Raw genomic sequence first — 23,133 nt, 5'->3', positions numbered from 1 at the left:
AATGAGTGAACTAAATGTAAAAATGTTCTAGAACTAGGACTCCTGGGCACCTTGAGATCACCAAGGGGAAGAAGACATGGAAGGATGGAGGGGGAAAAAAGTAAAGGAACACTAAAGATTCATTTTCTTTGAAACACACTTAAAACAGGACAAAAATGACTACAACAATGACAATGATGAGATGCACCAAGCAGAGCGACAGAAATAATAATCAATTACATGTGTATATTACTTCAGAGTTTGCAAAGAGCTTCTTCATCTCAGTGGCTCCCTTTGACATTGCAAGAAATTGTTATTTTCATCCTGTACGTGAAGTTTGGAAAGATGAAGTAATTTGCTCAAAGTAGTATTTAGTACTTGGCAGAGCCAAGGGGCTCAAAGCCAGGATCTCTGATTTCTAGTTTGCAGCCTGTTCTGCAGCCATGAGAGAATCTTGGACTCAGAGTCCAAAGCACTGCACTCTAATCCTTGCTCACCTCTTTTTTTTTAATTTTTTTTTTATTTATTTATGATAGTCCTACAGAGAGAGAGAGAGAGAGAGAGAGAGAGGCAGAGACATAGGCAGAGGGAGAAGCAGGCCCCATGCACCGGGAGCCCGACGTGGGACTCGATCCCGGGTCTCCAGGATCGCGCCCTGGGCCAAAGGCAGGCGCCAAACCGCTGGGCCACCCAGGGATCCCCCTTGCTCACCTCTTAAGCCTTGCACATGTAGCCAAGTACTTTAGATTCTTCAGGTTTCGATTTCTTTCCATTGGATCAAATGAGACTGTATACAAAAAATAATTTTATAACTGTGCATTGTTACATACATGTAAAAAAGATATAGCTAAGTGCAACTTAATTCCTGAGGTTTGCCTCAACATATCCTTATTGTCAAGCTTCCTCCCTTCTCTCTAAAAGAACAAAAAAACCCCTCTCCTCTTCAACGTGTAACCTTCCACCTGTGCTTTAATATTACAACAGCAGATACTTATCAGGTTCTGTTGTCTCACTTCATATTCATCATCATTGTATGGATAAACACTGAGCATCAAAAAAACTAAATAATTTATCCAAAATTCTGCAAATTAAGTAGTAGATCCCAGAAGTCCTGTATCAGAGCTTTTGTCTTTAACCACTGCACTATTGCCTTCACAACGACTCAGGCAACTTCTCTGTTTCTATTAATGCATAACAATCTCAGTTATCTATTAATGCATAACAATCCACCCCAAAATTAAATGCTTAAAATCAATCCCCTTATTTGCGCATGAGTCTGCAGTCTGAAGTAGGCTCACTTGGGTAGTTCTTCTGGTGATTTTTGTCTGGAGTCACTCATGTGGCTCCAGCAAGCTGGGAGCTCAGCTGTGGTTGAACCATCCCAGATAGTCTTCCATCTTCCACGGTTCTATGTGGCCACTTATAATTCAGCGGTCCAAACTAGCCTCTAGTCCAAATTTTCTTACAGCACATGAATGGCCTTCATAGGAAGACAAATCCCAATATGCAAGTGCTTACTAAGCTTCTGCTGGCATCATGCTTGATAATGTGCCATTAACCAAAACAAGTCAGAAGACCAAGGCCAAAATCACAAGGTATAAAGCCCAAAAGTTATAGCTTATTAGGGGTTATCATTGTTTACCACATCTCCTCTTTATCTTCTCACTCATTACTTATGCTTTCCCTTCAGCATAGAAAATGCTTTAATGACCACATTTAAATAAAAATAAAAATTACCTGTGACCACATGCTCCTCCTTAACTCCTCCTTAGCTCTTACCTTCCTTTCAGAGGCAACCATCTTAAGTGAATGGTCTACATTCATTGTGTTCGTTCCTTATTCTACTCCCCAGTCATTGCAGACTGGCCTACACCAACACTATTGCACCATACCTAGTTTCCCTTAACTCTCCAGCAACCTCTGTATTTCCAAAGGCAATGGATAATTCATTGGCCTTGTTTACTTTGACCTGTCTGTGACATTGAACATTTTATTTTTCTTATGTGACTCTCCTTTCTCTCATCCTTTGTATCTTTAGCTTTTCTCATCCTCTAATGGCACCTCCTGGTCTTCACTCACCAGGGTTGTGGCTCCTGCTCTCTACTCTACTCATTGTATGGCTTCTCATGCTAATAGCATCCAAAACTATAGCTTTAGCCCAACTCTATGTTTACCTCTAGACCTATTTATTGAAGTATGTCTCTTCTCAAATGAAATTAGTTTAAAACTAATTTGTCGTCTTTGTTCTAAAACCATATCAGCCTGCTATAATCCCTTATCTTGGTGGATGAATGCCAGCATTAACCCTGTTGCCCAAATTAGAAATGTGTCAAGCCAAGACTTTTCCTTTTCTTCTTCCCATAGTATCCAACTGGTCATTAACTCTTATCTGTTCTGACTTTAAATAGTTTTCAGAACTATCCAGTGGTAAATGTTTAACAACCAGCTTTTGGCAGGATGGTGGGGGCAATAGGGGCTCTTGAGTGGCACCATCTAATTTCAAATGCCTTTTTTTAAAAAATATTTTTTTAAAGATTTTATTTATTTATGATAGAGAGAGAGAGAGAGAGAGAGAGAGAGAGAGATGCAGAGACACAGGCAGAGGGAGAGGCAGGCTCCATGCCAGGAGTCCAACGCAGGACTCCATCCCAAGGCTCCAGGATGGCGCCTTGGGCCAAAGGCAGGCGCCAAACCGCTGAGCCACCAGGGATCCCCTCAAATACCTTTTATCTCTATTTATGTTGCACACATCACACTATATTAAATCATTGATTTACCTGACTTCCTCCTTTTTAACTCTTCAGACAGGAACTATGAGGCTTGTGCTTAGGTAGTGTCTAGTAAGTGCTTAATAAATAAATAAAAGAGTGAACAAGTGATGCACACGCTGGCCAACTTGACATATGTTTCTTCTTGATCCATTCAGCTGCAATAAATTTAAGAAAACAAAAGGAATTTGTGAGATCCTATGATCAAGTTAAAGGGAAATATTTTCTCAAAGTTAGTTAGCTATGCTTATTGCTATTAAAAACTAAAATCAAAGGAAATTAGTCTTGCAACCCAGAATACTTTTGATGATTCTTGCTTCCTCCTTATGTTGCTACCATTTATAATAAAATGTGGTAACAGTCTCTTTGCCTAATGTCATTGTTATTTATGATAAATGTAGGAAAGATTCCTGAAATTAACTTTGGTAAATGTGTGGGCAAAAAGACTATAAATGTTCCATTGGAAAATTATATTGACCTCAATGCAAAACTTGTATTATTTTCTAAGGCTCTGAGTTGTTTATTTAATAATTACAATTTGACTTTTATGGAAGAAGAAATAAAAAAGGATAAAAATGTATTGAGTATCTCCTAGGTATCAGGCATTTTTACAACTATTATTTCCTCTAATCTCCACAAAACTGAATTAGATATTGTATTAGTCAAGGTTTTCCAGAGAAAGATAGGTGGTGGTGGGTGGGGGAAAAGAGAGATGATTTATTATAAGGAATTAGCTCAGGCAGTTATGGATGCTGATAACTTCCATGATCTTCCTTCTGCAAGCTAGAGACCTAGGGAATATGTTGGTCTTACAAAATTCTCCAGTCTTCGTCCAAAAGTCAGAGCACCACAAGCACTAATGGCGTATGTCCCAGTCTGAGGGCAGGAGAAGACTAATATCCCAGCTCAAACAGTGAGACTGAGAGAACAAATTTTTCCTTACTCCACCTTCTTGTTCTAGTCACACCCTCAAAAAATTAGTTGAAGCCAATCCTCACTGGGAAGAGCAACCTGTTTTACACCACAGTCTACCAATTCAGATGCTAATCTCCCCTGGAAACATCCTCACAGGTATACTAGGTAATAATGTTTAACCAGATATCTGGGCATCCTGCAGCCCAGTCCTGTTGTCGCATAAAATTATCCGTCACAGATGTTATCCCAATTCTAGGTGGGGAATCTGAGGCTCAGAGGGTTAAGTAATTTGCCAAAGATTACATAGCCAGCAACTGCTAGACCAAATTCAAATACATGTCTTACTAACCCCAGAGCACCATTCTTCTACTAAACTAGTAGCTCTCAACTGGAGCAGTTTTATCCTTCAGGAGATACTTGGCAATATCTGGAGACATTTTTGATTTTCATAACTGGTGGGGGGAATGGGAGACTTGCTATGACATCTAATGGGTAGAAGTCAGGGATGTTGTTACATATCCTACATGCATTAGAATGCTAAACATCCTACATACGACAATGAATTGCCCACCCCAAAATGTTAATAGTGCCAAGAAAATGAAACCCGCACTAAACTATACTATTTTATATTTTTACGGTTTTCCAAAACTGTACTATCCTACTAGCAGTAGAATCATAATAATAGGCTGATCTAAAATATATATGACTGTAGTTTCATATCTAATAAACACTGGTTAAATGAATAAATGTTAAATTTTGAATATAGAGGAAGGAAACTGCATTTTTCAATGACTTTTTTACATTAGCATTCACTGAGAGAATAAAATATTTTAAATTATTATCAATAATAGAGATGGAAAATAGATACCACTTATGTGCTTGAAGCATTAAATACCATGATATAAAATGTTTCATTCTGATACAATAAAATCATACAATATATTTTCACTGGGTCTAGTAGTTTAAAGAAAAAAGATAGCAGCAGTTCGTGGTTCATGAGATTCATAGAATTATCTCCAGCTTTAGAATTGTAAAATATTAGAGCTAAAGGATCATTAAGGTCATCTGCTTCATCGTTCATCATGTAAAAACTGTATCTAAGAAAGGATAAGTGACCTGTCCAAGGACTTTGGCCACCGAAGGACACTGTTAGAGCCAGAATTCAGCTCTCCTGACACTTATATGCTTTTTTCATTCCAAAGTGTTTTTCAATATCCCTGAAGTGTTAGAATGTAGGATGTGGGGGTGTTGCTACATATTTTTATTTAAACATGCTCTTCATTCAAAGGAAATTGAATTTCTATGTTTTTGCCTTCTTTAGACTATAAAAAACATTATTGAAAGGGACTTTTGATATCAAATAACCCAGCTAACATTCTATGATAAGACTTATTTTTCCTCAACAGAAAAGGAAAATGTTTGCCATGTATGCAAAATCTTAAACCTTAAAATATTGGAACTCTTTATTTAAAAATTCAAAGTAAGTTCTGAATTTTTCCCAATAAGGAGTTTTTTCCTCCTTCCCTACATCTTTGTGTATGAAGTAAATGGAGATCTTTATCTGCACAGGAGCTGGGAAAGCACCAGAACAGAAACCAGGATAGTTGGGTTCAAGGCCAGTTCCCTTTCCTAACAGCTGTCAGACCTCCAGCATGTCCTGTCAATAGCCTTTCTAGCCCTGTTCTTTATCTGCCACATCATGGGGTTATTGCAAAGGTCAAATAAGATAATATTCCATTTTTAAATCTGTTTGGTAAACCCAAGGCACTTTGATAATATAAATTTCCAGTATTTGTTATACACCCTTGCTAGTTCTAAATAATGTTAATTTAAAAATATAAATGGAACACATATTCCACTGTTAGTACTCTGAATTTCTGAAGTTATGTATAGTCATTTTCAGAGGAGTTCCTTAGAGGAATTAAATTTAAGTCTCCAAGATGAATACATGTTATTTTCATTAAAAATGGAATAGATTAGTTTATTTAAGGTGATACAAGTTCATAGGTGATTTCAGTTTTCCCTCACATTGAATCTTTAATCTCCATTCTTCCAATATACTATTCCCTAGTCCAAGTGGCCCACCCTGTGGGATTTGAATGTTGGGATAGGTGAAAGTGTGTTCTTATTTTTTCTAATATGATAAGGAAGTCTGTTCTAGCAACTATAGGCTCCTTTTTTCAATAAAAACTTTATTTGCTAATGAAATTAAAACCAAAGACCGACCCATAGTAATTCCTATTGTCCTAGAAGTAGTAATAGCAATAGGGATATAAAGCAGATGAAGAAATGAGGTGGATTACACACTGTTCATTAAATGGGGTGGATGAAACATATGCATATATTGCCACTTCCTGCCAAAATTCCAGTATAATGATAGGAAAGGAAAAATAATAATATAAACTCACAATGACAAAGAAAAAAGAGAGGGTGACAAGAGAAAAGATATAGGCAAATTTTTAGAAGGTAGCAAGCAACTAGAAGAACAGGGAAAGCTTAAATCTAAGGATTTTCAGAGAAGGGTGCCATAAACAGAAGCCAGTTCACACTGCAGAACACAGAAAAGTTTCCAAGATTGGAGATACCAGGTAATTTGGAAATTGAGGCAAGGGTAGAGGCTTAAATTAGGAGGATTGGTTGAAACCTGTTGTATAAACAGAGATGCCAGATTCTTCCTCATGCTGGTATTGCCAGGCCCCCCCATTTCACCCTAAACAGGAAAGGGAGGTAATTCTCTGGTCCTGGGCTTTAGATAGACACCATGGAGGGTGGGATGTGATGTCATACAGAAATCTGGGAACAAAATGAGAGTCAATATATGCCCTGAGAGATTTCCAGTCCCTTCATTCCATCTCACAAAATGTAGCAACCGGGCTTTTATCCCAACCCCTGGAGTAGGAAGTATGATCTTCCCTAGAAAAAAATTATCTTCAAGGATAAAAATCTGACAATGACATTTAGGGCATCACATCAAAAGTGTCTCCAAGGTGACAAGCCCTGCCTGTGAAATATCCAACTGGCTTTTTAGTGACTTGCTACTAAATATTACCATACAACCAAAGACATTGGCCATCCGAGAAAAGCTTTCAACATAAAAATCAAAGACCAAAGTAAACAAACCAGAAAAATGGATAATATGGAAACAAAATATAGAGTTCAAAGGAATTTTTTTAAATATTTAATATCCTCAAAAACATAAGAGTATATATATCACACTAATGAAAAAAGAAGATAAAATTTAAAAGGGGAACATCAGGAAATAAGAAACTAAGTGTATGAGAAAAATATTTTAAAAATCAATAGTAGAGAAAAAAGATAAAATTGAGGAAGTTTCCCAGAATAAAATAAACAAGATGGAAAAAAGGAGCAAAAACTAAGTAAATTAGACAACCAACCTCCAAAGTTTGACATTTAACTATTACAAATTCCAGAAAGAAAATTTTTTAAAAAGACAAAATTATCAAAGAAGGGGAATCTGCTTCTCCCTCTCTTTCTCTGCAGCTCCTCTTGCTTGTGTTCTCTGTCAAATAAGTAAATAAAATCTTTTTTAAAAATTATCAAAGAATTAGCATGTAAAAATCTCTCAGAACTGAAATATATGAACTTTTAAATTCAATGGGCCTAATGAGGGCCTAAACAAATTAAAAAGTATCCAAACTGGGGTGTTCGGCTGACTTAGAAGAGTATGCAACTTTTGGTTTCTGTTCATGAGTTCAAGCCCTGCATTGGGTGTAGAAATTATTAAAACTAAAAAATATTTTATTATTTGGCAGAGACAGTGAGAGAGCAAAGCACAAGTGAGGGGAGCGGCAGGCAGAGGGAACTGGAGAAGCAGGCTCCCCATTTAGCAGAGAGCCTAATGTGGGGCTGATCCAGGGCTTGTTCGAAGGATCAACCTGAGCCAAAGGCTGACTTAACCAACTGAGCCACGCAGGTGCCCTTATTTCCAAAAAAAAAAAAAAAAAAAAAAAAAAAAGGAGGATCCAAACTAAGACAGAGATTGTAATATTTTAGAATGCTAGGAACAAATATTAAAACTTGAAAAAAAACCTTAGAAGCTTACATAAAGAATAAAAAAAATTCTCATTTAAAAAATTCTGGGAAAAATCAATTCCTACTAGCAACACTGGAAATTAAAAGAAAATGGAACATGGTTTAAAATTCTGAGAAAAAAAATTTTGATCTAAAATTCTATGTCCTTCCAAACCATCTATCCAGTGAAGGATAAAAAACTCGTGTTTTCTTGAAATGCAAAGTCTCAAAACTTCTGTCCCCTATGTATTATTTCTCAGGAAGCTTCTGGAGGATGTGCTCCATGAAAATGAGGGAGAATATCAAAAAAGAAAAACATAGAAACAAGAAGCAAGAACTCAAACACAGGAAAAGAGCAAAGGGAATTCCCAGGGTGGTGGTGACTAGCAATCCCGGGAGGAAAGCAGGGCAGCTAGCTCCCTGGGGTACTTCAGTCATGTGGAACAAGACAGCCAACACCTGGAAGGGACATCTCCAAGGGGAAAATGGGACTTAAGGATTCTTTTATGGGTTTGTGGTTGTTGTTCTGTCTTTGTCATTGTTACCATACTAAAAGGAATTTTTAAATTTTGTTGGAAAATTTGGGAAGAATAAGCATACTTGGAAAAGTACATCAAAAAAGGAGGCAGGGATCCCTGGGTGGCGCAGCGGTTTGGCTCCTGCCTTTGGCCCAGGGCGCGATCCTGGAGACCCGGGATCGAATCCCACATCGGGCTCCCGGTGCATGGAGCCTGCTTCTCCCTCTGCCTGTGTCTCTGCCTCTCTCTCTCTCTCTCTGTGACTATCATAAATAAATAAAAATTGAAAAAAATATATTAAAAAAAAAAAAAAAGGAGGCAATTTATAGATCCAGACAAAGCAAAATATTGTTCAAGAAATAAATCTAAGTTTGATTCAACACAGGAAATTACTACTTGGCTCAGCTGTGAAGAATATACACATTGTCATGAATGTTAAATAGTGATTGAAATAACAATTGTGATGTAATTATTTTAGGAAGAGAAAGGAGGGGAAGGAGAAGAGTATGTTTGTGCATGTGTGTGCATGCATGTGGTGTGTGTGAAGCAATAGCTGTTACAGTATTAAATCAATAGAATAATTTTTAACATCAATATATTTTAATACATATTTATTTTAAATATTCATTCAAGCATTTGTTTAGAAATATTGAGGTGACCAGCAGAAGAAATTGCTTACATTATAAGCCTCAAAATATTATTTAAAGCTCTATGGATACACTTATGAATAAAAGATGACAAACATAATTTAAAAGAGTCACCTAACTATTCCTAGGAGATCCAGAGAATCTCTTTTAATGACTGAAAACTCTGTTCCTAATCCCAGTTGGAGGTAGATTGCCAGCCTTAGAGATACTCTGCAGGGCAATGCACACTGCCCACTCCTTTTAAGAGAATTCCCAGGAGACTAATTTACTTCACCTCTTTGAGCCTCGCTTGCCTCATATCTCAACTGAAAAAGTTCATTTGGAACAAACTAAACTCATATTCAAAGCGAATAAGTGAAACAGACCAGTGGCAAGTGCCAGCATTTCTCATAGAGGATAGTCTCTACTAAGATCCAGTCAGGAAGACCATTTGTTGCTAAGAGGCCCAGTGGTTCAAGAAAAATTGAAAATCTGAGTTTTTACATGAACACTTTGGACTTTAAAATGCTAGCTTGAAATACACAGTTGCCTACCAAACCAAACCCATCTGCGGCCACCACCCACCCCCAAATTGCCAGTGTGATACCTCTAAATAAGATGAACACTGATGACTGCTCTAGGCAAGACTAGGTCTTATTCCTAAAACTCTGCATTGAATGTATGGGTTTCTCCACCACCAAAGAAGTGGGTTGTTTTATCCCTTTCTGACACACTATATTACTTCACTTTGTCACTTTTATCTTCACTGTGAACACTGACAAATCTTAACACACAAATCTGCATAGCGCCTTTATTTAAGGAAACACAGGCATAAACAGAGGTAGGTTCAACCAAACACAGCTGGGCCAGAGAATCAAGGAGTCATTCTTACAGAGACACAATTGGGTAAAAACTGTCATTAATCCATCTTTCCAGACATGTTAGTGCACAAAGACAATAATCTCCTTTAAGTACAAAGGCAATATCAAGCTGAATATTTGCTAGGAAGATTATCTTTTACTCTTTCAAAAGGAAACTTTTACCCACCACTGCTAATTATCTTCTTGGTTTACAGGCCTAGAAAACATGAAGACTGTGCTTTTTTTCCTATACATTTTGGGAACTGCAGCTGCAATCCCGGTAAATATCCTTTTTTTTCCTGTTGTTATATCTCTCCTTCTTGACATTTAATTTAGACATCTTCTATTTAAAAAGAGAATGTGTGCACGTAGTGCATATATAGTGGTTTGAAATTCTCTTTTTTAATATTTTTCTTTCCCAACTAGGGAATGAATGACTAGAAAAATTGAAATAAAATACATTTGAAAGGAATTCTTTTAGAACTAGCAGGTTCTCCAAGATACAGTAAATCGAAAGCTGAAAATGTTAATTATCAGTTACTAGGAAGGGGATATGCCAGGGCCCAAATGTCAAGAGAATGAGAAGAAATAAATTTTCCTATGGAAGTTCATCACTTAGTATGAGAAACCTAAGAAATTAGTATAAGAAGTCTTGAGAGTGAATAACCATAGTCTTCAGCAGCATTTTCTTCAAGTTCAAATATAAACCAGCTGATCAGTTCTGAGTCTGTAATAAAACAAGAACCAATGGTTAGGGGCAGGAAATGGTATGGTAATCATAAATCAGCTCCTAACTCATCTTTGGGAGTGATAGGGTGAGGGGGTGTCTGAAAACAGACAGAACTAGAACTTTTTTTTCACAGTCAGATATACTGGCCCCACCATTCACCCAGCAATAAATCATCCGCGCACAAATCAGAGTCATTTGAGGCTATGTCAGCAGCCTTAAAATAACCTGAAAGTTTTTGTTGTTGTTAATGGAACCATGGCTTGGATGATCATTCAGATGTCTCCCAAATGATCCATAACATCTATAATCAAACCAAAGGATTTGTGCCATTTTTTTCTTTTTTGCCAAATGGAGGAATCAATCTCCTTTAACGAGACAAAGTAATTTCTCTCATCCCTTTTCTTTCTCATTCTCTACTATGTCCAGGATTCTGTCCTTGCTTTTTGGATAGCTGGTGGCGAACATTTGGTTGACAGATGTGTCAGCAAAGATAAACATCATGCCACCCAGACCAAGCAGTTCTTAGAAAACAGAATTTATGACAACACTGCTAGGAATTATGCTTAACTAGCTGGAGCTACTCCAGCTGAAATTATACATTGTCCTCTGAAATTACAAAAGTGGGATAAATTACGTTCAGCACAGAAAGAAGCTTCCACAAACCCATTGTTTTCTCCTTAAAGTGTATTTTGCCCTTGCGGCTGTTGCCACTATGTAAACAGGCATCAAAACTGTCTTTCAACCAAATGTTAGAATAACACATCTACAAAGAGACACATTTTAGACGTTTTCTCTTTAGGACAATTTGTTACGTGGATCCAATCAAAAGCCAAAAAGCTAAATATCTTCTCACTGGGTTTACCTATTAAAAATCTTGTATCCTTTTCCTCACTTGCCTAAATTCTAAAGAAGTAAGTGGTTTCGTGTGGGTAGGAGATTCCACACAAATTTCCAGAGGCTATAGCTGTGGGAATAATAATAAACCAGAATTTGATCTCAGAAAATTTCTGAAAGAAGAAAAGCTGCCATGCTTTTTGTGCATTTCTTCCAGCTTGAGGAGTCAAAGCAGAGGAAGAAGGCTGCAGAGAGAGGGAGCAGTTCTCTACTAATAAGCCTATAATCTCCTCCATTCATTGCTTCCCATGATGCCCCTGCCGGCAACCTGCCAGACTGGCCACCGTTCCTTTTTTCTTTCCCTCTTATAAATCGCTTCTTTGGAAATTTTTTCAAATGCCATTACTCCTTTTAATTGAGAAGGTGATCAGAAGCAAGAGAACAAACAGTATCTAAAATGAGTCCTGTACTCCATGTCTTTCCTTATATTAAGTAATTGATACAACAGAATGTGCTAATAAAGTCAAATCAGTGCAAATAGAATCTGAATTTTGTACTTACGCCTAGATTTGCCTGACATCTGAGCATCCATAGCATCTGTCTAATAAAGATTTGTGGTAAATACCTGCTTATGGTATCGGACAGTTCATAGTGTTACCACTGTATCATATGACTGCTAGCAATAGTCATTTTTCATTGGGGTAACTTAACAATTCACAAACTATTATATATTATATATGCATAAACTTATCTTGATATTTCTACTCAACTTCACCTTGATAGATTCACAATTTGTCAAATGACAGGTAGATAGTTAATAGCAGAGTCAAGGCTTAAAGAGAGATCTCTTATCTCTAAATCCAGTTGTTAAACTTCTCAGTCATTTATCACTGCCAGCTCTTCATCTATGCCTTCAGTCTTGCTAGAAATAGAGCCATCCCTCTAGTTGAAATAATACTCCATAGTTGTTCTTCTCTATCAGAATTAGTGTACTGTTTCACACAATTTTTGAATTAGTTCTACATTTAATTATCTTTGTATAAGATATTATGAGATTTTTTGATGGATATAAGGCTGCTACTGCCAAGAAAATAAACAAATATTAAATAAAAATTTATACCTTTTCTGTAATCATCAGTGAGTACTTAAAAGTTAACCTAAGAAAATGTACAGTATTATATCCTTTGGCTAATTTGACTTTCTGCTAAGCAACAGTTCTCAAAATTATACAGTATGGATGTTTTTTAAAAGTTTGAAAAGCACAGAAAATAATTCTAAAACTCTCAAAGAAGACTTTATTATTGCTCTGTTTCCTGTCTCTGCATATATAACTTTTTCTTAAATATGTTTGGGATTCTGTTTTAATTTAACATTATAATCTGGACATTTGTTTGTATTCTTAAAAATTTTTGAGACTATCTTTTAAGTGATATTATGTATGAGGCGTATTGCTACTAATAATGATAATAAAAGAGTAACTAGAAATTTTAAACATTAACATCTAGACATGAATAACATGGGCCAATTTCTAATTTTTTCAGACAAATGCAAGGTTCCTGTCTGATCATTCCAAACCAACTGCTGATTCTTTGAGTTCCATCCAACAAGCTGAAATATTAGTAACACCTAACAACACTGCAATCCCCGTGTTAGGGGTTGAAGATGCAGAAAATGAAAAGGAAATTGCAGTATCTATAGACCATCCCAACCATGAGGTAAAAGTAACATGGTTACACCATTATAATTTTAAAAGTTTCCAATTTACCTCATTCTCACTCATCTCAGCTTAATTTTTAAAAGATGATGATCACATCAACTGTCTCCAATCACCAGAAAAAAACTGTGAGAATTAGCAAGTTTTACACCTTCGACCAAGGTGCTATATAATCCTGTCAGTTCACAAAATTCATATTCAGGTTAAACTTGTAGTTATAGAATATACAGAATGTCCTATAGGGGTTTGCCTGATACTATGTGAAGAAAAAGAATAATAAATATTAGGTATTGGCTTGTGAATTATAAATATGATGCAAATATTCCATTATAATTTGTTTCAAAAGCAAACTTCTTTTCTTTTAAGGCTGAAAAATCTTCAGTACTAAAGTCAAAGGAGGAAAATCATGACGAGTCAGCAGATCGGGGGCAGAGTTACAGCCAAGAGCTTGGATTACAGGATGAAGAAGAAAGTGAAAGTGACTTAAGTGAGAATTTGGAGTATATGCCATCTGAACGTACATTGGACCTAAAAGAAGATATGGGTGAGCCTCAAAACAAAAAACTCTCAGAGAAAATTGATCTCCTTGCTCCTAATATTAGTTCCATTGTAGATCCTAACCATCAAGAAAGCATCACAAAAACAGAAAAAGAACAAGAACAACCAATAAATGATTTACATCCTCAGCTGAACAAGAGCAACAAGCATAGCCAAGATGTAAGTGATCAAGGAAACGAAGAGCAGGACTCAAATATTCCCAATGGAGAAGGGGAAGGGGAAGAAGACCCAGGTGAAGTTGGTACCCACAGCAATAACCAAGAAAGGGAGAGAATGTTTCCCAAGGAACATTCTAACATCAAGGAGGAGGAAGACCATACCCAGTCTGATGATGTTTTGGAAGAGTCCAATCAACCAACTCAAGTAAGCAAGATGCAGAAAGATGAATCTGAGCAGGGTAACCAAGAACAAGAAGAGGATAGTTCCAATGCAGAAATGGAAGATGAAACTGCATCAAAAATTAATAAACACAATCAAGATCCTGAATGGCAAAGCCAAGAAGAAAAACCTGAAGTTATCAGCGACCATGAGGAGATAGATAAAAAGACTGTTTCTGAGGCTCTGCTTGTGAAGCCTACCGAAGATGGTAACATCATGCCTAGAAATCATGGAGCTAATGATGATGGTGATGATGAGCCCAGACACGATGCAAGTGATGACTACGAATTCATCCCAAGTGAGGCCTTCATAGAGGCCGAAAGATCTCAGTCTATTTCCTATCACCTCAAATATGAAGAAGAAAGAGAAAGAGAAAGAGCACGTGAGAATGGAAATGTGGATGCCAGTGAACCTGGAGAATACCAAGGGGTGAGATTCTTTACAATGATGCTTTTCCAATAGAGTAGTTAGCTTTATCAAGAACTATCCATGACCTTTCTCTGTGCTCTCACAGTCTCCTATGCCTTTCTCTATCAGCACATTACTAAAATATATTAAAATTATTTATTTTCCTCTGCATCTTCATCACTAAGCTGAAAGTACCTGTTTTATTTGGGTTCCCCTAGAAGCAGATCCTGGATTTTAGTACAGTTTATTTGAGAAGTTCAGGAAACAAAGAGGAGAGGAATATGATAAACAAGGAAAGGAAGCTAATCAAAGGTACATCATTAAACTGACATAAAACACATTGCTCTGAATTACCCCATTTGGAGAGTGAGAGAGCTGGGATATTTATACAGACTGAGAATTGCTAGGAGAGGTGTTAATTCCCCAGCACTTTCGGTCTGTCCTTTGAGCAGGCCAAATATACTGCCATGGTTTTTCAGGCACATAGATGCACATACAGGCAGTTGAAAGTGCCTGGAGCTCACTAGAATGATAAACTCTGACAGATATGAGGGATGGGAGACACTGATGACTACCGCTGTAATGTCTTGAGAGTAGATGCCATGTAATATTTAAGTTGAATCATCAATGTCTAAGAAAATACCTCTAACACAATAAGAGATCGAGGAATATTTGTTGATTTAGCTATAAAGATTAAGAATAAAGACTTCAGCTACAATCAATGTTTGATTAAGCAAACACACACCAAAATGATAATCAGGAAACTGCAGCAGAGTGGGAGTAGGGGAAAAGCATACTGTTATTGATTGTTTAATCATTTGGAGCTTTCATGCAAAACCCCAGCAGCCACCCACCAGGAGGACTTGACATAGCTTTTGGTGGCCAAGATCAATAGTAACTTTGATTACCAAGAACTCTGCTGCCACTTTAAGGTAAGAGTTTTATTACACTTTAGAAACCTGGTAAGAAACCTGGGGCACCAGGGTGGCTCAGTTGGTTAAGCACCCAACTCATAGTTTCAGTTCAGGTCCTGATCTCCGGATCGTGAGATCAAGCCCCATGTAGGAATCCGTGCTCAACGTGGATTGCGCTTGAGTTTCTTTCTCCCTCTCCTTCTGCCCCTCTCCCCCATGCTTGTTCTCTCTCTCCCTCCCTCTCTCTCTAAAATAAATAAATAAATAAATAAATAAATAAATAAATAAATAAATAAATCTTTTTTAAAAAGGGACCTGGTAAGAAACCTTTATCAACAGCTTCATAGAGATTACTGATGGAATTGTGTCTTAACTATGGAATCACATGATAATACTACATTTCGACTGTTTTCCCAAATCCAAAGGGAAGGTTCCAGCTTTGTTCCCAATGTTAGTTCCAACTTTTATTGAGTAATCCCCAGAGATATAGTGCTGAATCCAGTTCAAGATACAAATGGCTCCTGTTCTCAAAGAGTTACTATCTCCACAAGTTATATTTGTCTTTTTGAGATCTGAAATGATCTGGGTATGAAACGCTTTGTGAAGGTATAATACAAATACGTAATACAAGTTATGTAGTAGCTTTTCCCCTAACTAGACTTTAGCTTCTGCTCTTGTTATTCAAAGGCCAAGAAAGCAGAGAGCTCACCGAATGAAGATGAAAGTTCATATGAAAACAACAGAATGGTGCACGATATTGGTGAGTAGAGACTAAGCAAACGACTTGTGATTTATCAAGGAGGAAATGGAATGGCCACATTAGGCTCTCCTCAGTCCATCATTTGTTGTTGCTTCACAGAAATCTTTTCCCAAATCCTCCTTAAGGAAATGCTCTTGTAAATTGTTGACATTCTCTTGGACACATTTGATATACAACTATGAGAAAACGTGTTTACAAACTGGAAATCTTGTAATATTAGTATGAAAGCTAGATTCTTTTTTTCCTAAATCCTTTTGCTTCCGAGAAGAATAATTCTACCTTATTCGATTTCAAGTCCATAACTTACTAATGAATTTAGACCCCATATTTAATTCAGACCTAATTCTGAATCACATACCCCAATCACAAACATTTTAAATTTCACCACCATAAAATTTTCGTGGCTTATTTAACTTATGATCAGTTTGGACAACCTTGAAGTGTGGACTCCAGACTATGGCCATTGTAAGCAGGCCACGAAGAGCTATTTGTTCTTTTTATGTTTTGTTTGTTTGTTTGTTCTTTTTAAATCCCCAATTCAAACTGCAGAGAAAATCTAAACTGTTGCGTAAAACAGTCTGATGCCAGAGGATCCCATTTGAACATTAACATATCCATTAAAACAGTTTTTAATATTTTCCCAAATTTTCTCTCCTTGATGAAAATGAATCTAATTATCTGGATGAATTTGAGATTCCACACTCAGTTTAGCTTTGCTCATGCTTCCTGACCAAATTTTTCTGTTAGATTCTTGCATGAACTTCCAGTGTAAAAGGGGACACATCTGTAAGGCTGACCAACAGGGAAAACCCCACTGTGTTTGCCAAGATTCAGTGACTTGTCCTCCTACAAAACTTCTTGACCAAGTAAGTATTCTACAAAATGGTCTTGAAGGGGCCCCAAATAGTGATTTGAATGAAAGTGGTTTGCAATTGAAATATGTGTGTGTGTGTGGGGGGAAGACAGATACCCAGGTTATCACCTAAAACTTAAAATAATATTGAATAGGAAAAAATGCCAGCAGAAACAAGGAATTTCAACTGTGCCCTGAAAAGGTAATAATGGCATTGATCTCCAGAACTCATTTTAAAACTCACTGTATACTTGGAACATCTGCAGTTTGCATTCTACAGAGCTTATCTAGAGCTAGATTGTCAACACCCGTGGTATAATTTAGTTGATTTTTTTTTTTTTACCCAATAAGACAGTTATGATTTTAATACCTTCACTTACCTGACCACATCTTTGGCACGGCACGGTTGATCAGTCAACTATTAGCTTTAAGGAGCAGAGTGTTTCCCCAATGTACATTCAGAAACATGAGCTTTTTGTCCTGCTTGTCTGTCCTAGGTTTGTGGCACTGACAATCAGACCTATGCTAGCTCCTGTCATCTGTTTGCTACTAAATGTAAACTGGAAGGGACCAAAAAAGGGCACCAACTACAGCTGGATTATTTTGGAGCCTGCAAATGTAAGAGTCTGCCTCCTTTGCCAACCACCATTGCTGAGAGGATTTGGGGTGAATCTCTGCGTATCTGAATAATATATATACATACTCATACATGCAAACAGAAGAAGGCTAATGTAGTTCTGAACCTAGGATGCTCATTAAAATCTATTTGAGAAACTTAAAAAAAAAAAAAAAAGAATAACGCCCAGGCTTTAACTAATAAGAGATGGATTTCATTGGACTGGGTTAGGGCTTTGGCGATGTTTTTTCATTTGTTTTTAAAGTAACCTAGACAATTCTAATGTGCAGCCAGGGTTCAGAACCACTATGATAATGTTACCACTTAGTAATTGAGACGAATCATTGGAATTTTGCTAAATTACTTATCCTCTTCCAATGTACATTAAGTCTCTGCCAAGAAGTTTTATGACAATATATTCTTCCAGAAGTTTTTTGAATTGTTTTCCTTCCCCAAGATACTCTCAATGGTGTTTGAATCTCCTTATCACTAAATAATTCTCCATATTAGCAGTGCTTACTAATATTTCCAGTTCTCCTCTCCTTCCTGACATACAAGAGTATTAAACTTCTCAGCCCTCTGGACATTAAATGTGGCCATATGAGTTGCTTCGTCCGATGAAATTTCAGCAAAAACCATCCATTTGAGTTCTGGTTAGATGTATTTGAGAACTAGTATATGGTCCTCTCTGCTCCCTCCACTTTATGTTGAGATGGTGGTGTCTTCAACATCCTGAGCCCAGGAGAAACTGCCATGAGCAGGACCTTCCTGCCAGCTTGTATTGGACTTGAATGTACAACACAATGACTGTAGTTAACACTGCTGAATAGTATATCTGAAAGTTGCTAAAAGACTAGATCCTAAAAGTTCTCATCCTGAGGCAAAATAAAAATTTTTGTGACTTGATGAGGTGATAGCATTAACTAAACTTATTGTGGTAGTCATAGCACAATATATGGATGTCAGGTCATTTTGCTGTGCACCTTAGACTTAGACACAGTGCCAATGTCAATTATATCTCAATAAAACTTAAAAAAAAACCCTTTTGTTCTTTTAAGCCACTGAGATTTAACATTATTTGTTACTGCAGCATAACCTAACTTCCACTTTTGTCTCTATTCTCCTAATAAATAGTTCTTGTGTCCTCCACCTCTAAATTCCAACTTTCTGATTCTAGAATAGTGATTCTCAGTCCTGTTTGCATTATCAGGTTATCTTTGGAACTTTTAAAACGTCCTGATGCCAAAGCTCCACCCCAAACTAATCAAATTAGAATTTATTTGAATGGAACCTGATATCTGGTATGTTTTTAGAACTCCCTAGGCAGTTCTGTTGTACCACCAGGCTTAAGGACCACTGTTGTGATGTGTGTGTTAAGTTTACTGTTATGAAGACTTGCCACATAGGATAGGAGTAAGACCCAAAGATTAAAATCTGTTTTCTTTCCTCTTGGAACAGCTATTCCTATTTGTACAGACTTTGAAGTGACTCAGTTTCCCCTAAGGATGAGAGACTGGCTCAAGAATATTCTCATGCAACTTTATGAGCAAAACCCTGAACATGCTGGATATCTAAATGAAAAGCAAAGAAATAAAGTAAGTTATCCACAGGTCAGCTACCTAAGTGTCTATCTACAGGTCCTGAGGAAAAAGGGTGTGTGTGTTGTGGGGAAGAGGAGGCCTACCTCCCACTGCATATTAGCAAGAGCCCACTTTGCCGCTCCACACCTGCTAAGTTCATACGTACTAACAGATTAGTAGTGGTCACCATTCATGCCACAAGATTTGAGACATGGCCAAACCACCCAACTCCTACTCGAAGGGCAGCAGCCTGAGCAAGGACTCTTTAACTCATACCCTAGAGCAAGCCCTAGTTGAGCAAAGTGAACCTCAATTCAGCATTTATATATTCAGGTACAGATACATTATTTAAATTGGAACATCTCTTTTTCCCCCATTGGCCAGGCAGATTTATGATATAAGAGAAGTCCCCTACTTGCAAAGTCAGTAATATATTATGATTCAAAAGTGCAGAATATTTATTCCAGAAGTTCTCAGGGAAAATTCATTCATCAAATAGCTATTAAGTGCACCTTGGGTATCTAGAATTGATTTTCATGCTGGAGATAAAGCAATGAACCAAACAAAAATCTCTGCCTTTAGAAGCTCACATTCTAAGCAAAGAGACTCTGAACAAACACTGTACAGTTTAAAAACAAATCTTACATAGCCTTACATTTCAATTTTTTTCTTTAAAAGGAGTGAGTTGTGTACAGGGGGGTTAAATGCTTTATAGACAAGAAAAAAAAACTGCGCTAGAACCAACTAATTCATGTATATATCTACATATGCAAATATGAGATACATGTAAATATATAAACATGTAAATAAATATATGAGATACATGTAAATATATAAACATGTAAATAAATATGTAAATATATGTATAAGATATGTCTGATGGGATGAAACATGCTATGAAGAAAAAATTAACAAGAAGGAAGCTGTGCATTAACTGTGTCAGATGCTGTTTACAGATGTAGGATGAGGACTGAGTTGGCCCCTGATCTGCCATGTGGTCATGGTCTGTGGTGACTACAGAGTTGATCTTGACAGAAGCTGTTTCTGCAGAATGGAAAGGAGAAAAGCCTGAATGGATAGTGTTCAAAAGAGAATTAGGAGGAAGGATGTGGAAGCAGCAAGTATAGACAGTATTTTCATGACATCTTGAAAAGTGAGATGGGTAGCAGCTGGAGGGGAATGTGAGTTCAAGAGCCCCATCTACCAATGGGAGATGGTAGAGGATGTTTGTACGCTTCTGGTAGTAACCAAGTAAAGAAGGAAAAACTGATGAGGAGTAGAAAAGGTGCCCAACTGCCATTGGGTGCTCTTGAGGAGATAGGAAGGGTTAGGCTCCTGAGCACCAGTGAAAGGTTGGGCTTATATTCAGAGCACAGGAAGTTCATCCATGATAACAAGGAGAGTAGTTGGTGGATACGGCCATGAGAATGGGTAGAAGTTCGTTCTAATTGCTTCCAATTAGTTCATGAGTAACATCAGAAGCCAAGAGTTTTATATGCATTGCCCAGAAATAATCTCTGTCCTCTCTCTTTAATACATCATCATGAAGGCCTTGAGAGCATTAGATACAAAACAGGGAAATTTTAATGGGGGTGGCCAAGTGGTGTTACACCATGACTAAACTGATCCTGAGCAGACCCTGGACAGAAATACACAGAGAATTAAGAATAGAGTATGCCAATGGGGGAAAAGCAAGACTTTTTTTTTTTTTTTTTTTTTACTAACTAATAATTTTGCTTACGTCAGTTTAGCTCCTTTCATTAAAACATTCTCATACTATGATGAATAGTACCTGGTTAAAAGAAAAATCAAAAAAGACTCAAACCTCTTCTGAAAACCACACTTTTTTAAAAAATTTTAGCTGTTATTCTAGGTAGAAATAAGAAAGTCTATTGTGTTGATTAGAAAGTATTTCATTTGGCCTTATATGATGGCCTGGGCTTATTTTACTGTCATGTCGCTATTACTCAAGTAAAGTTTAGCAAGTGATAATGTCATTACCCTGATTCCCTGATGATATTCTCCCTTCCTAATCCCAGGTCAAGAAAATTTACCTGGATGAAAAGAGGCTCTTGGCTGGGGACCATTCCATTGACCTTCTCTTAAGGGACTTTAAGAAAAACTACCACATGTATGTATATCCTGTGCACTGGCAGTTTGGTGAACTTGACCAACATCCTATGGACAGGTAAAAACTCTTTGCCTTCCCATTACTAGATCATCTCCCTCATATAATGTCTTAGTTATCTATACAAAGATAATTCTAAACAAATTTAGGAAGTTTTCCAGCTCTGATTTAGAACACTGAGATCCCAAACAAATGTGGGTAGGTGTCTAAACACAAAACTGCTTTGAAAATAACAGAATATGGCCACATCATCATTCCCAAGTTTAGATGTTAGGACCCAGAGACTCCTTCAATTTTTTCTCATCCTTGATGCTAAATTCCTAAGATAATCCGATTGGCCCAACTTGGGTCAAGTGCCTACATCAGGAACAACTGAGTTTGGTCAGTGGATAAGAGCCAGGTTGTACAAACATAATTGCTGGTGGGAGCATCCCTATAAATTTAAGATGGTGGGAGGATACTTCCCAGTGAGGAAGAAAACTTTGTGACATCCTAAGTGCTATCTATCTTACCCATTAATAGTTTATTTCATTTGCAAGTTTTCATGAGTATACTATTTATTTGGCATACTTAGCAATAATCTTGTGGAAGAGAAATGCCTTGGTTATCCTAAAAGTTAACTTTGATATACAAGCTACTCATTAACATACTGCCATTCACTTTATTGCAGAGTCTTGACTCATTCTGAGCTTGCTCCTTTACGAGCTTCTCTGGTGCCCATGGAACACTGCATAACTCGCTTCTTTGAGGAGTGTGACCCCAACAAGGATAAGCACATCACCCTGGAGGAGTGGGGCCACTGCTTTGGAATTAAAGAAGGTAAATTCATCACCAGCCCAAGAAGAGGGGTGTCCTTTTCTCCCAGAGATCCCTAAGCTCTGCAGCCCTCCTAGGGAGGTCCTGCTGTGTGCTCAGATTGAAACCTCAAGACAGCAAGGGGGCAGCATCCCAGGTAGGACTCCTTCAGTGCACATGCTGTCATTGCAAGGTTATTTCATTTTTCCCTTATGATATTCTGTTTTCAAAGGGTAACAGGTGGGAATATTTAGAGGATACTACATTGAGGTCTTAGCAGTTGGCTAAGCCTAAGAAAATGTCAATCCAGAGAGCTGTGCCAGATGTCAGAAGGCTACCCTTATGACGAATGAGGGATTTTATATACTTTCTTAACCTCAGTATTAGTCCACACTTTAAAAAATCATATATAAAGAGTAAAACAGCAAGTCTGATTTTGCCAGTGGAAGATATCAGAAAAATCTTAGAATTCATTACTAACTCATTAAAGATTGAGCCTCTTATCACAAGTTGTACCCAGGTATTATACCTTTAATCCACACCGCACCTTCAGTGACAAAAATCATCATCATCATCATTATCATTATCATCATCATCATCATCATCATCATCATCATCAGAGGGTTCTTTATTTACTCCTGCAGTACAAGATCTAAAATTTAGACATTTGTTTTGCTAGGTTATGTCTTAATATATTTCCTTTTATTTTCCTAAGTTAAAGTTGATTTTTATGAGCAGGCGTGTTTTTAATAAGCATGTTTTTTGAAAGATGTTCAAAAATGAGCAATCAGAACTGCTTGCACAATGTAAATCAACAGTAGACATCAAAAGCAGAGGTTTCATATTTATGTTCACAACATACAAGTAGGGGATCCCTAGGTGGCGCAGCGGTTTGGCGCCTGCCTTCGGCCTAGGGCGCGATCCTGGAGACCCGGGATCGAATCCCACATCGGGCTCCCAGTGCATGGAGCCTGCTTCTCCCTCTGCCTGTGTCTCTGCCTCTCTCTCTCTCTCTCTGTGACTATCATAAATAAATAAAAATTTAAAAAAAAAAAAAACAACATACAAGTAGGATGAATGTACAGCCAATCAATAAAGAAAAATAAGTTCATCAAAGATCAGAGTTTCCCAGAAAGAGGCAACCTGTGTGACTTCACTTTTAAATTA

At 37.3% G+C, this 23,133-nt stretch overlaps 1 protein-coding gene across 9 annotated transcripts in view; it reads left to right on the top strand.

Annotated features, from left to right (window-relative positions):
* Positions 1-23,133, top strand: part of SPARCL1 (SPARC like 1) — a 60,539-nt gene that overhangs the window by 19,251 nt on the left and 18,155 nt on the right. For 7 of the 9 annotated variants that reach the window (XM_077882813.1, XM_077882809.1, XM_077882810.1 and 4 more), the window contains 9 exons: positions 9,914-9,978; positions 12,804-12,977; positions 13,343-14,341; positions 15,922-15,994; positions 16,742-16,860; positions 17,345-17,465; positions 18,922-19,058; positions 21,083-21,231; positions 21,842-21,990. In XM_077882813.1, the coding sequence (XP_077738939.1) occupies positions 9,925-9,978; positions 12,804-12,977; positions 13,343-14,341; positions 15,922-15,994; positions 16,742-16,860; positions 17,345-17,465; positions 18,922-19,058; positions 21,083-21,231; positions 21,842-21,990 (1,975 nt within the window). In that variant the 5' untranslated portion in view covers positions 9,914-9,924. The remainder of the gene's footprint in view (positions 1-9,913; positions 9,979-12,803; positions 12,978-13,342; positions 14,342-15,921; positions 15,995-16,741; positions 16,861-17,344; positions 17,466-18,921; positions 19,059-21,082; positions 21,232-21,841; positions 21,991-23,133) is intronic. The other 2 variants (XM_077882815.1, XM_077882814.1) reach the window with 1 other exon arrangement.

Source organism: Canis aureus, chromosome 33, assembly GCF_053574225.1.
Source record: "Canis aureus isolate CA01 chromosome 33, VMU_Caureus_v.1.0, whole genome shotgun sequence".
In the NCBI taxonomy this organism is placed as follows: domain Eukaryota; kingdom Metazoa; phylum Chordata; class Mammalia; order Carnivora; family Canidae; genus Canis; species Canis aureus.
This window is presented reverse-complemented; position numbering and strand designations above follow the sequence as displayed.